The sequence below is a fragment of the Podarcis gaigeae genome, assembly GCF_964106915.1.
Source record: "Podarcis gaigeae genome assembly, chromosome: 5".
NCBI lineage: Eukaryota > Metazoa > Chordata > Lepidosauria > Squamata > Lacertidae > Podarcis > Podarcis gaigeae.
In genome coordinates, this window is record NC_139681.1 from 71,537,984 (window position 1) to 71,552,732 (window position 14,749).

The 14,749-nt window shown below is 43.3% G+C and overlaps 1 protein-coding gene across 22 annotated transcripts in view; it reads right to left on the reverse strand.

Moving 5' to 3' along the window:
- Positions 1-2,219: 2,219 nt before the first annotated feature.
- The window catches only part of DOCK10 (dedicator of cytokinesis 10), a 201,776-nt gene continuing 189,246 nt past the window's right edge, over positions 2,220-14,749 (reverse strand). For 15 of the 22 annotated variants that reach the window (XM_083742009.1, XM_083742022.1, XM_083742023.1 and 12 more), the window contains 7 exons: positions 11,157-11,303; positions 9,181-9,391; positions 6,890-7,080; positions 5,888-5,988; positions 5,475-5,613; positions 4,190-4,265; positions 2,220-2,836 (listed from right to left, as the gene is read on the reverse strand). In XM_083742009.1, the coding sequence (XP_083598135.1) occupies positions 2,769-2,836; positions 4,190-4,265; positions 5,475-5,613; positions 5,888-5,988; positions 6,890-7,080; positions 9,181-9,391; positions 11,157-11,303 (933 nt within the window). In that variant the 3' untranslated portion in view covers positions 2,220-2,768. The remainder of the gene's footprint in view (positions 2,837-4,189; positions 4,266-5,474; positions 5,614-5,887; positions 5,989-6,889; positions 7,081-9,180; positions 9,392-11,156; positions 11,304-14,749) is intronic. The other 7 variants (XR_014565112.1, XM_083742008.1, XM_083742020.1 and 4 more) reach the window with 1 other exon arrangement.

Below are 14,749 nucleotides of genomic sequence, written 5' to 3' on the forward strand. Positions count from 1 at the left end.
ACCTTCCGACGGGCGTCAGGCGCAAGCTGTTCCCGACGGCAATCTCCCACAGTCACATCCTGGGACTGCTGTGGCGATTCTTGATAGTCAGGTGCCATCCGGCTAACTCTTGGTCTCATGAAGTAGCCCATCTGGGGAAACTTCTCCCGGCAGCGGAATCCACCGTTCACCGGATCACGAACCCACTCAACATCATAACTCTGCGAGACATCCATCTCTCTGGGTTCTGCATAAACAGAATAGTTCTTCCTAGGACGGGTGGAGGCCCTCACCGCCTCCACCTCCTCACGAGGAGATAACTTTTGTTTACCGGGAGTGCCCCTCCCTCCGTCCACAATGCAGGACTCTCTCTGACCCTTCCGGATCACGCTGGCATCCACCAGTTCTTCCTCTGACCCTGTTTCCGAGTCATTTGAAAACCAGGAAGCGGATTTCGCTCCAGGACTCACAGCTTTAGGGGGTTCGGTTTCCACCGGGAGAGAGCTGTCTTCTCCCTCTCCTCCCCATTGATCTAAAGTTTGTAACGATTGCTGTTGCGAAGTTGCGGAACTGTCCTCCATGCTCCTAACTATCACTATCCAAAAAAACAAACCACCTGTAACCCACAAAAGATTCGTGCCAAGTTTAAAAAATCAAAGTGCCTTTCCACGGGAAGTCCAATCCCACCACGCTGCCAACATGTAGTAATGCTCGTCCCCAACCTCTTGCCCCTCCCTTCTCCTGTCTCTGCTCTCCGGCCAGACCAGGACGCCCAGGACAGGGTTGGCGGACGAACACTACGTTTTTGCAAAACAGAACAAACAAAACCCGGTAGGGCTGCCACCACTCCCTCTTGTCCAGGGGACCCAGAATCACAACCCAGGGAGAAGGCTGTGACCCGTTAGCCTGGCTGTCCCCTTCTCTACAAGCTGTATCCACAGACTTGCAGGCAGAAGTTCTACGGTATAGCGTAACCAAGCGTAAGGCTAGGACTTAGCTATTCCCTTTTGGAAAGGCACACAACTAAAACAGTTTCATCTTTAAAATGTTTATTTTAAAATAACATAAGAAACATGCTAAAATAGCAGGCACATCTTTTAGAACGTTACAGGTAAGAAAACAACAAAGCTACGTAGACTAACTAAGATTACATACTTACAACTCTAACACAAAGATAGGGTAGTTGTTGTTCCTTAAGCCTCTGCAAGTAGAAGACGATCGAAGATCTCCATTTCAAAAGATGAATAGCGGCCTATTAAGCTGGAACCATAGAGCCGGGCATCTTTGCGATTTGCAGGGCAAAGGCAGAGAGGCAGAGAGGCCAAGAGCAGAGGATTCTCTGATCTTTTATTTCCAATTCGCAACCTGCGTCGTAACTTTCAAGCCAATCATAAACTCAAATTATTTTTTGAATGCACCAATGATCGGCTTGCTAGTCTATCAATTTACCTCTTGACAGCTGGGCCAATTTGGAATTCAAACTTTTAAATCAAAGGGTTTCCTCCCTTCCGCCAAAGACACATTCCCAGGCAATTCAAGGGCAGATAACAACATTGGGAGGGGGGATGTTTACATCATTGAACTCAGGTGTTAGTTCCTTCATTAATCAAGACATCCTGGGTTCTAATAAACCTTTCAGCTGAGGAGTCAGTTGTCTAGAATTTTAAAGATACACAATTCCGTTCCCAGGGTCCTTGTGGCTGATGAGACTCCCACAAGGCCTCACTCTCTTTTGCTTGGCCAAAGAATAATTTTCTAAATATTCCTACTTTACTACAGGCCAGATAAAAATGTGATAGATCAGAGATAGATCAACCCCAGCCAGCAAGGAAATCCAGTAACATCTGGAGAGTGTTTGGTTCCCCACTCCTGTGACAGGCAGAATTGTGTGTGAATGTACCTTAAATTTATAATACCAGAGTGGGAGGTGATCAATGCCTCCTGAGCCCAGCTGAGCCTGTAATCTGCTGGCTGAGCTGGAGATCTGCTGCACCTTAAACAGCTCATCCCAATGGATCTTACCATAGGATTGCCCACCAATGAAGAACTTTTTATGCAGGGGAGAAAGGAGAATACAGTAGGCAGGGAAAGGTGAATGAAATTGAGTGCATGGAACCCTGAACCAAAGCACTGCACAATGAAACACTCCTGTTGCAGGACCCAACTTGTATGGTGAATTCACAATGGACATTGCAACATGCTGATGAATTCCCGTATCACAAAGAAATAATTATCAGTAATTTTCTACACATAGACAAATATTTTAATATAATTGTATCTGAAATGTTATCCACATTTTAGTAATTATTAACTAAAAACTTTGTAAAAATGACATATTTTACACATCTTCTATTTACAATCGCAATATTCTTAAAGGTTATAAAACATCCACTTTTGACTTTTAAAATATATGTATACTAGGACTTGTATTAGATTATATTATCATTTACAGCAAGCGTAAGGCTTGTTGAGAAACCAAACTTTCAATGGAAATATCACGTTCAGTCTGTTTAATAAAGGCTGAACCATAATAAAGAAAACCATAGGAAATGTGCAAATATCAGGAAAGGCAAGAACATTAAAAATATCAAACTTACAATTAAAAAAACAAAACACTGAAAATGTTCAATAAATTAAAACAATGCACCGCGTTTCATTTTCATGGGATCCATCATGATTTTGCTTATTCAGAATAATCCCAGTTTTCTAGCAATCCGCCGAAAGTCAATTTCAGTCATCAAATGTCAGCACTGGAGGCAATCAGTGGCCCAGGTGGGCCCGTGATTGTTCTACTGATTGCATGGGAATAAGTTGGTTCCACTCCTTGCTGCTTTGCCGAATCCTCCTTGTACGTGATCTTTTAAAGAACAAGTTTTTTAAAAAGACTTATGAGATGCAGAAAAACTGGCAGAAATCAATACAATTGCACTATATTAAACACAGTTGTTCCAAAATATAGCTTTCCAAGGATCGTACTGGATGGCAGTTACTGCCATATGAAAAGGAAGGCAAGCATGGGGTCCTTTTGCCACCTTGCTCATTCCTCCCCCAGCCCCCTTCTGGAATCCTGTAAGGTGGAATGCTCCCTGAATAGAAAGCGGAAATCAAAACACACTAACACCCCCCCCGCCAAAAAAAACCCTGCCCTGATTCTAACTTTTGCTTCTGTCTTTGTAACATCACCATGCTGCTTCTGCTACAGAGAGAGGTTCAAGGTTCTTACATTAATTTACAAAGCCCTGAACAACTTAGGTCCAGGGTATCTTCAGGCGATGTCTGAACACTTCCTTATATCCCAGCTCCATCACTGAGATGGAGCCTTGTTGGTCATTTCCCAAATTGGTGATGCTCATTTGACAACAAGAAGAAACTGGTCCAGCATTGTGGAATACTCTGCCAATAGAGATTCAGCAGGTGCCTTTTGTACTACCCTTTAAATGCCTACTGGAAACTTCTCTATTCTGCCAGGCCTATGCAGGTAATTAAGAAGATAACTTTCCACATTGGTTCATTGATGTTTGGATTTTTAAATATTTTTATATGTTTTTTGTTGCAGGTTTAATGTATCATTGCTGTAAATAACTTGGGCATTTTTCTTTTTGTGATGTAACAGTATTAACAACAATAACAATAACAACAACAATAAAAAACATGATTGCTATGGCACTTCTATATCTCAAAACATGTATATGAATCTGGTTTGCTGTGATTACAGGTCACATTTACCAAGTTGGGTAAAAATAATAGTGTTTGGGGCACAAATGTTCAAAAGAAATATTAATGCAAGTGAGAAGTGTGTGTATTAAAAAATAAACATAGGAAATGGGCCTCAGTTATAAGTCTGCAAAGGCCTAAACCAGAGTACACTGTATCCTATCCTTACATTTCTCTCTGATCCCATATTATGTCCTAAGCTCCTTAAAGGAAATGGTGACTCATGCCCATTCCCAGTGCTATTTTTCTAGAAAAAGAGGTGCCGGAGCTCACTACGAACTTTCCCCTTATTCTCTTAGAATGTCAATGGCATCCATCGGAGAGGTGCCGGAGCTGAGCTCTGGCTGAAAAAAGCCTTTCCCATTCCTATGCTACAAGAATCGAAAAACAGATGATATCTTAAGTAGACATTAAAAGTTGGGCTACACAGAAGACTAGCCAAGTGAGGATGTATGACAGTAAAGGAGCATGTAGACATAAAGAAAACCAAACATACCACTTTTGGCTATAGTATTGAGGGAAATGTTAGACAGTGAGGCAGAGAAGTTGTATAAGCAGTGACCATGACAGAGCTGTCAGAAAAAAAGAGAGAGAGAGAGAAATGTTGATGAAGATGCCACTGCCATGGAAGGCACAAACAATGTGACAATGATCAACGCAATGAGCAACCCCCAAAGCCCAGGCGAGAAAATGCAGTTAAGGGCTATTTGTGGTTGAGACACACACGTTATACTTGGATGCGGTAAAATTACAACAGGAGAGTTGACCTTTTCAGTTTGCATGGTTAATATATGTCCTGAGGTGGTGAAAGCTGAGATCTACCAAGCAAGCTTAAAGGGGTAACCCTATACCCAAACATCTCCCATGGTTGTCTCTCACTCAGGTGCTCTGGGAGGGCAGGACTCTTGGGGTGTGCAAGTGGGAAAGGTGCCACTGCCAAGGTGTAGGAGGCAGTCAGTTGGCTCAGGCCTCCTCAGATGCAACCCAGTGGGGCTGGCATAATGGGCAGAACAGCAGGAAGGTGATGGGTGATATCACTGAGGATGCTGTACCTGAATGGGGGTGGCTCCCCTCCTTTTCCAGTGCAGATTTGAACCTGGAGCCTCCTGTGAGACCTGAGATGTGCCAGCAGGCTAGGGTTCTCCCTGCAGGCCGTACTGACAGGTGGGACAGAGACAGAGATCTGTTGCTAGGGCATAAGGAAAAGTCTAATGGACAACATGGTGGGCTGCATTTCTTTTCCTGATCAGTGTTGATCTTACTTGAATCCTAGTGAGATGTGAGGAAAAGGCAGGGGGTGTATGTCTGGGGCCTGGAGGTTTAGATCACAAGAAGAGCCTGCTGGACCAGGCCCATGGCCCATCTAGTCCAGTGTCCTGTTCTCACAGTGGCCAACCAGATGACTGTGGGGAAGCTCTCAAGGAAAACCCAAACACCAGAGCCCTCTCTCCTCCTGTGGTTTGCAGCAAGTGGCATTCAGAAGTATTACTTCTGACCGTAGAGGCAGAGCATCACCACTGGTAGGGCTAGGCTTTGTAGGATGAGGATGAGGAGTGGAGATGGGGGTGCCTTCAGCCAGGAATTGCTCTCCAAGTGAAGGAAGTTTGGGAGTTGGAAGACCTGTCCCTTCCTTTTCAGCTGGACTTCCAAACCCCACTCCCCAGGTTCTTCTCCAAACCAGGCTCAGGCTGCCTCCCGTAACATCTTTAATGCCGTAGGAATAAGAGAAATAAAATAGGTCCAAGCCATCAGCCACAAGGAGATAAAACAGAATCGCCAACCTGTTCGTTCATAACTTCAGAGAGCTCACTGAGCATATCCTTGTAATGAGATTTCATTTCTTCCTGGTATTCCAGCTGGTCCTCCTTAATCAGCCGCTCATTAACTTCCAGAGCTTGTCCGCATGCGTCTGCAAACTGCCTGCATAGCACAGGAAACACCAGATTTTTAATATCTAGGCAATGCAAAACAGTCTTCTTCTCTCATTACGGATTTAAACAGTGATGGAGACAGATGCAACTGAACTTCAAGGGATTTCTCTCTCTGCGTATGGACAGAAGAATGCGGATCTGTGTTTGCCGCCTGGTGCTTTGTCAGGATTTGTTTAACGTTAAGTCAAATAGCTTTAGTTTCATTTGCTGAACATTTCTTAAAGGAGTGATTGCCTTGCTGTCTCTGGAATGGAAAAGCTTACCTGAAGATTTCCTTCAAAAGTTTAACTTGGTTGTCTGGGTACTTCTTTGCATTTGTTTCTTCAAGGAAAGCTCGCGCATAAGCCATTGGTCCTGCATTTACCTGAAAGATAAAACATGCTGCTTTTTAACAAGGAAGGGCAAAGCTGGAGAAAGTCCTATGCTATCTTATCTTGTGAGGATTTGCCATTTCTTTTCATTTATTCAACAGGATTTCTGTTCTGCTTAATTGTCCACACCTTTAAGCTGGGGACGGACGGACGGATGGACTTGGCTCTCAGGCTCTCTCCCCATGTGCCCTGCCAGGCTGTCCACTTTGCACCTGACTTCATACATGACATCAGGTGTGGAGAGGGATACCAAAGGAACAGTCAGGAGCTTAAAAGTTTTTCTAAATCCTGTTCTGTTACCTAGAATGAATCCAAATTCCAACTGAGGTGGCAGAAATTGTCAGCCTCAGGCTTGAAAACAGTTTGCTTAAACAGCAACGCAATGCAAGGTCTAGGATAGGAATCCTGGTAGGAACTTGAATAACTTCCTATAGGTCTCTTCTCTCTTTCTCTTTTTCCTTTCTTTATTTCTATTGTCTTTTTCTCTTCTTTGTTTACTTCTAATTTTACTGTATTATGGAAAAAAATTAATAAAAGCTTTTACATAAAAAGGGACACCCTGTGTTTGTCCATTTCCAGCTGCTATAGTACAAAACATTTTATTATAATTCTTAAAAAAAAAAAAAGGTAACAATTTATCTACTTGCTTGTAACCTATAGGGGACATTGTGGTTTTATCCTTATAATATTTTCATGCACATGGCAGTCTTCAAGAGGTGAGAGATTTTTGGGTTGTCGGCACATAGCTCAGGTTTAGATTGTGGTAGCTTTTGATTATGAGTAATAAAGGCCATAACAGAATAACGACAAAAAAAGTGGAGATTTTGTTCCTTTTGATGACGCGTGATCTGAAATGTTGAAATCCTTAAGCCTCAGTGAAGGACCAAGCCTTACCTTAACGCTGACACTTCCTTGTAGTTTCAGTTGTAGCCTAATCATATCTACTTCCTCCATTGTGCAAAGCTGATTGAGTTCCAAAATCTTCTTAGACATCTCATCAATGGCTACTTCAATGGGGTTCAGCTCTGTGCTTGTTTGGCTTATGACCTGTATTCTTTTCTTCACATAAGGGAATAAATGGCTGGCTGCATGCAAACACAAGAGGGCACGTTTAAGGAAAATGCCCCTTCTCCTGCAGTCTCACATATTCACAATTAAAATGCAGTCATCATTCATGCAGTGCTTATGTAATAAATCCATTTACTGGACTGTCAATATTTTTTAAAAAAATTCTGAATGCTGATGAACACAATACACAAACTGCATCACTACACACCAGAGTTTATTCTCAGAGAAAAAGAACGACATCATTCCTATTATAAAATCTAGCACTTTATTTTTAATTTATTCTCCAGTAAATTAGAAGATGGGCAAATAATAAGATGAATAAATTTATTATACCCCTCCCATCTGACTGGGTTGTCCCAGCCACTCTGAACAGCTACCAACAAAAATAGAGAGGGAAAGGAAAACAAACAAACAAAAACATCAAGCATTAAAAACTTCCCCAAACATGGTGGGATGGAATTCAATGTCATGCTCTTTCAGTTGCTACATCTGCATAAACTGTGTAGCTTGCCAGATTGAACTGCCCCTCTTTCCTTTTCAGTGGGTTCTCCAGACTTCCCCAAGCTAAGCTCAGAGGGGCGTGGGGGGAGGAGGCCCTGTTGCACAAATGGAAGTCCTTGCACAGGGCTTCTACTGATGGGGATGCTAAGAGGAAACCTGTCCAGCATGATTAACTCTAAAGAAGCTTCAGTAAAACATCTTGGAGGTCCCAGGCCACAGAGAGGTTAGGCTGGCCTTAACCAGAGCCAGGGCTTTTTCAGCTGTGGCTCCGATCTGGTGGAACCCTCTGTCAGAAGAGACTAGAGCCCTGCAGGACTTGACATCTTTCCACAAGGCCTGCAAGACAGGGCACAGCCTGACTCCCTCCTTTGGCAGTCTTCACAGAACTCTAGCCCAATGGTTGCCATTAATTTGATTTGAATTAATTTTATAATGAAATTATTTTAGAATGTCGTATTATTTTATTGTTGTTAGCTGCCCTGAGCCCGGCTTCGGCTGGGGATGACGGGATATAAATAAAAAATTATTATTAATTATAGAAACAGCAACCTTACCAAAAAGGAGTAGTTTTTGACCCAGGCTATGTTAATCAGTGGGTGGCGCTGTGGTCTAAACCACAGAGCCTAGGGCTTGCCGATTAGAGGGTCGGTGGTTCGAATCCCAGTGACGGGGTGAGCTCCCATTGCTCGGTCCCTGCTCCTGTCAACCTAGCAGTTTGAAAGCATGTCAAAGTGCAAGTAGATAAACAGGAACCTCTCTGGCGTTTCCGTGCGCTGCTCTGGTTCGCCAGAAGTGGCTTAGTCATGCTGGCCACATTACCTGGAAGCTGTACGCCGGCTCCCTCGGCCAGTAAAGCGAGATGAGCGCCGCAACCCCAGAGCCGTCCGCAACTGGACTTAACGGTCAGGGGTCCCTTTATGTTAATCACTTTAGGTTGCTATCTTATGCCCACTTAACTGGGAGTAAGTCCTATGGAACGTGATGGGAATTTTGAGTAGACATCTACAGGAAATCATTGGGACAAAACTGATCACAGCTAGCTCAGTGGGCATTCAACAGAACTAAAGAGTGTCCAACACAGGCCTGCATCCTACCCAACTTGGATGGCAAAATAGCATCTTTCCACCTTTGCTCAATTTTGCAGAAACTTCTCTGTATCTGCTAGCTAACACACTACAGGTTTTGTTTGTTTGCAGTGCTGAGAATGTGGAATAGCTTTCACTTTTGTTTAAGTAGGCATGTCCAATATTGCCTCTCTGCTCCCCCCCCCCCCCCCGCAGTGGTTGTTTATTTTTATTTATTTTTTAAAAAATACATGGGTTATTTAATATGCGTTTTATAGGCTTTGTGTATTGAAGTCCTAAGGTACAGTACTATATTTGATATAGGAAAATGAGATCCAGATTGTAGGAACAAATAAGCTTTGCTGAACCAATAACTCACACAATTTTAACAAAAGCAATAAAGAACTTTGGTCCTGGGGGTGGGGGGAGGTTATGTGCCAAATGTCCTAAAAACAAAGATTCCCTCCCGAAACTATACATTCCTGAGCGCAACCTTTGGCAGCTCCACAACAAGCCTCCCTTGTGCACTAAATAATGCAACAACCATCATACTTGTCAGAATGGTCCTTCTCTTGCATTGCTCTTCCACCCCTCCATGTTTCTTCCCTGACAACGTGAAGGGTGTTTCAAACACAAAGCGATTGATGTTGTGATGCATTTCAAAGTCGGTCTTCCGCTCCTCGGCTTCTTTCTCTTCAAAGAAGGGTGTGACGTATGTCACTTGGATGTAAGCGTATTTCGGATCTAAGTCTTTGGGGTTAACCTGGACAGGCACGGCGAATGAAATGAAACAGCTGAGATCAGAATGGGGAGTATGACCAAACATTAATTAAAGACAGATATAGCAATGAATGGCTCGGTAGTGGGGATGGGAGGCAGTGGGGAGAGGCGCAAACAACCCCATCCTCTTTCTTTTAATGGCATGGCAAGGAAGATCAGAGTCCTTTTTCTATGCATTCTGAAAAGAATGGCAGTGGTTTATATAGCCCTGTGCTCTTTGCAGCCAACAGGGTGCACATGAATTTTGTACTTGCGCATTTCTACTGACTAAAGTGTGTGTGTGTGGGGGGGGAGTGTTCTCATGACAGAAAGTGAAAGGCAACACTCCCTAAGGAAGGCTTTCTTGGTGGCAGTTCCACCATGATTCAACCCTTCACTTGGAAGTTAGACATGCAAACTCCTCCTGCTTGCACTGCAATTTGGTGCGTGAGGTTAAGCTACCCTACGAGTTATTTGTAGAATTGTACATTGTTTTAATTGCTTTCCATATTGTATCTTTATATTGTAAACTTATGGTTGTAAAGTTTCAACAACGTAATGTTGTAAGCTTATGGTGAACGGCAGGTAATAAATGATAACAGCAGCAACAACAAAGTCTGAGGTTGTATGAGATTATTTTTTAAATTTCTAATTTCTAGCACGTCATTTCAAGTCTTCTGAATGGAAAAGAGTAAGCAAGCAAATCAGAGTAAACTCCAAATACAATCCATCCCCAAATCTGTATCTTCACCCAGCCTTCCATACCACCTCTGGCAAGCTACTCATGCCTCTAAGACCAAGTAAACTGCAGCCACGTGAGAGGAAGAGCTCTTTGGAAATATAGAAGACAAGAGTTTGGATTTGATATCCCACTTTATCACTACCCGAAGGAGTCTCAATGCGGCTAACATTCTCCTTTCCCTTCCTCCCCCACAACAAACACTCTGTGAGGTGAGTGGGGCTGAGAGACTTCAGAGAGAAGTTTGACTAGCCCAAGGTCACCCAGCAGCTGCATGTGAAGGAGCGGATATGCGAACCTGTTTCACCAGATTACGAGTCTACCACTCTTAACCACTACACCACACTGGCTCTATAGGAGGTGCTTGTGGATCTCTCATTCTCAGCAATAGCCTAGTGTAGCTCTCCCCAATCTGATGGCCTCCTAATGTTGTTGGACTACAACTCCCATCATTGGCCAAGCTGGCTGGGGCTGATGGGAGTTGTAGTCCAGAAGGCACCAGGAAGTCTGGCCTAGCGAGTACGAAAAATGGAAGGTCCTCACCCTTCTAGTCCTTCATTGTACAGAAAGATTTTACCAAGTGTTTTCTTATAATGGGTTGCCTCCAATTAAATCCTACCCACTGAAATGAATGGATAGGAGTAAGTTAGGTCGATTAATTCCAGCTGGTCAACTCACTGGATGCAACCGCATTTCAATACATTTGGCAATGAACAATAAACTTTCCTTTATTTGCTGGTTAGCGGAATTAGCCCCTGACCTGCTCATTTAAGTATTATGAACTACTACATGCTAACAAGGGAACAGGACTGTGATTATTAAGATGTGCTAGAAATCAACATCCTTTCATATCCAGAATCTGCAAGGACAATCCATCAGGACTTTTTCCTTTGCAAATCCCAGTGAAATGCTGGGAGTCAGATAAGAATGTGTTTCTGCACATATTCCATTTATTTCAGTGGGGCCTGTCAGCAGAACTTCCAGCTACCTTATGCTCAGAGTCTTGGGGGCGCTAATTTTTTCCCCGTACCTTGTTTGAGTCTTGGATTATTTTCACATTGTCCGCTCCGAACTTATCTGCATAAAGCTTCAGCAATCTCTGTGAGATCTCCGACAGGCCTGTTAATTTGGGCTCTTTGTAGATGTATTCCTTGCCCTCCTCTTCTTCAAAAAAGCCCTATATAAAATACAAACCATAATAGTTAAGAGGAAAGTAAGCAAGGCAACACTTCCAAGCAATCCACTGTGGATGGAAGGTGTAACATATCTAATTGATAAGGGACAAAAAGCAAACCACACACACCAGCTTAACTGAATGCTGAAGCGTGTGCTTGATGAAGGAATGGGAGGCAAGAAAACCAAACTCTGTATATTAGCACAGGATGAATCTAAGCTTTTTACCAGTGGGACAAAACCCTGATGTGAAATGTGAAAGAAAATCTCTTTGGAGAGCAAACTACTAGTCAGTACAGTATAATAGGGGCACCCGCATTTTGTGGAGACTGCACCACCGTGTGGTGCAATCCAGTAATTGTCACAGGAGATGTGAAATAATCTCACAGCGCCATTAATATATGTTCAACCCACTATTCAGCCAAAAATAAACACAACGGGGGGAAAGTCTGCAATTGAAGTAGGACAAAATGCTTTAGAAGCATGTTAGGGGTTAACAGCCAACTCTAAACAGAATTTAGTAGGTGGAAAAGCTGACTGGACACAGTAGGATTTGGTTGTGAGTAAACATACACAGGCTTGTGTTGTTAGTCTACTGAAGTTTCTCAAACTTGGGTCTCCAGCTGTTGTTGGACTACAACTCCCATCATCCCTAGCTAGCAGGACCAGTGGTCAAGGATGATGGGAGTTGTAGTAAGTGTGGATAAGCCCTAAGCCTGACTATGTGCTATAGAAATGGAGGGCAAGAACTTGACAGAGGACTGCCATGTTTCTCAAAATGTGAAGTTTTCCAGTAAAACCAGTAACAAAGCCGGATATATTCCTATGAAGTGCTGTGCAACTATTGAATCCTTCCTTTGTGCCTCCTCCACATGTTTACAGAATCCTCAAGCTCACCAGGAAGGATCCTGATGTAGGAAGAAAATGTGTTTCCTTTCACCATTCTTTTTTGTGTTGGGGTGACTCATTCACTCTGACTCTTCTGGCAGCCAAACATTTGGAGGTGGCAATTAAGAAGTCGGCAGCTCTGTGAAAACTTCACGGTTTTCAAAACACCCTTAGGTACACATAATTGCACCTATTTTGCAGAACTTGAGTGAAGCATTATTTTTGTCTATTGTTCAGGCTGGCTTATGAATAGTCAAGTCTAATACATAGTTTTTCTGTGAGCCCCAGAAATCCTCATTTAGGAATTTTGTTTCAGATCTGTGTTTGTGAACCGTAAACTGGAGTCTTCTGTGGGTTTTTCATCAAATGCATTCTTGCCAAGAAAGAGCTGGTTACATAGAAATACTAATGTTGTCTGTACATACATGAGTACTAAATAAGTCATATGATAGCAGTTCTGCTTCTTTTTAAAACTCATTGTTGACCATGAAGCTTTCTCATAAGGTATTACTAAACATGTTTTAAACCTGTGAAATTTCTGCAGTTTTCTGGGAAGATTTACTTTTTTCAGTTTCTTAGGTTTAGCTCTCTCGATGTTTTTGACCTGGACTGTGAAATTGAGTATGTTTGGACACCAACATTTCAGTATAAACCGCTGGCTTGCTAAGCATAATGAGCAGCCTCTAATATATAATATTGCGAGGAAGGAGAACCTGCAAGTTCACAATCACCATGACGACAAGGTGTTGATGCTAACTCAAAGAAAGTAACTCAAAGAAAATAATTTTGAAATAAACACCTTTAAAATCAGGAATGGCGAACCTGTGGTTCTCCAGATGTTGTTGAATTTCAGCTTCCACAATCTCTGACCACTGGTTGGTGGGAGCTGGAAGTCCAACAACATCTGGGAGGCAGCAGATTCCCATCCTTGCTTTAGGTGAACAGAACTGCTACAACAGCCGAGCAGATGAAGATCTCCTTGCCACTTGATAAATAGGTGCACTGAAATATTTAACGCGTAGAAAGGTGTTGGGGGATATCACATGCTATAATAGATTTTCCATACATGAACACAACTTTAAAGTCCACTCTTCCATTTTTCTTTGTCTTTTTCACATTGCCCTCCCTTTCAGAAATCAAAGCTGCAGATTGAGCAAAAATTAAAAATGACAGCTGGCTAGTTCTTTGGCTTTTACATCTGAAACCAAAAAAGCAAGGGCCAAAGTCATTCCCTGTCCATTCCCAGCTTATTGCACTGGGTTTTGCCCTTGTGATTCCCCCTGAACAGCTTGTTTCCAGCCACATAAGATTTTTTTATTTCAAGTCTGGCAATTGCGCCAGGGTCCAGAAGAAGGTTGTAACAGCAGCCCGTCGATGATTACAGAAAAACCTCTTGTAGTCCTTTCTGCCTCATAACCATTTATTTATTGCCGCCTCCTCCTCTTACTTGCCAAAATGGCTCTTAATCAGCTGGGATACAGCAAGGGATAGCCTTGAGGCTTATATTACAGTCTCTTCTTTTCTGCCCTGAGTTACATCACCTGGGCTCCACTAAAAGTAAGTTTAATAGAAGCATCTGCCTCCTTGAGAGAGGGGACAATTCTGAGGGCTTTCCTTGTGCCAAAAGAGTGAGCAGGTGAGACTGGGGTTAAGCACAGGACTTGCATCCAGGAGAGCCTGTGGTTGGCTGTCCACATTGCCAGCCACATGGGCTCTTCTGCCTATCTGCCAGGATGTCCCCTTGGAATGCAAAGGCTTCCTTGCCTTGGAACAGCAGTGTAGCTCCTCCTAGACATGCCTGTTTTCCCTCTCCATCTTCCCTCTTGATTTGTTTTCTGCTTTAGCCCTGATCTCTCACCCTGTCCCCAGCCTTATGTGCTTCCTACAAGGTATCTCTGGGTTCTGGTTTTGAAGGTCCCAGCTGACTGGGGCTACCTCCTCCCTTACTGGTTGATCACTGGGGGTCCAAGGTTCTCCTCCTCCACCCTGGCTTCTCCTAGAGACTCTTAGTGGTGTCCCCATTTCTGCCATTTCAGTGCAGCCTCCTCTCTCTCTCTCTTCCCATCTTGTAGGCGGGCAGGGGCCAAATGTAACCTTCTCCATTTGGCCCTCAGGACTTTCCCCAGGTCACAGCCACTCTTTCCAGGACACTTTTCCCACCAGCCATGCTTTGCACCTCTAGCTTGTTTGGAACACGCCCTTCAATTTTGAATACGTTCCAGATCTGCAAACAACCAACAACATCTAGAAGGCCAGAGGCACCCTATCTTTGGTCTGCAGTTATATTCTGGGAGATTTCTGGCCTCTTGAGCATTTATTTGAGGAGCTGCGCAGAGATAGGTATCTAAGTTGGGCAATAAACCCAACAATTCATGGCAACAATGTCATGGATGCATAAGACCCTGAAATAGTTTCACTGTGGGTGGGGATGGAGATAACTATAAATACCTTCTTAGCTCTGCAAACACATAACTGGCAAATCTGCTTGCAGTGGACATTTCAGTGAAAAGGAGACATGGCCTGAACCTGTTTCCTCTGGACAGAGGAACAGCATTAAGCCTC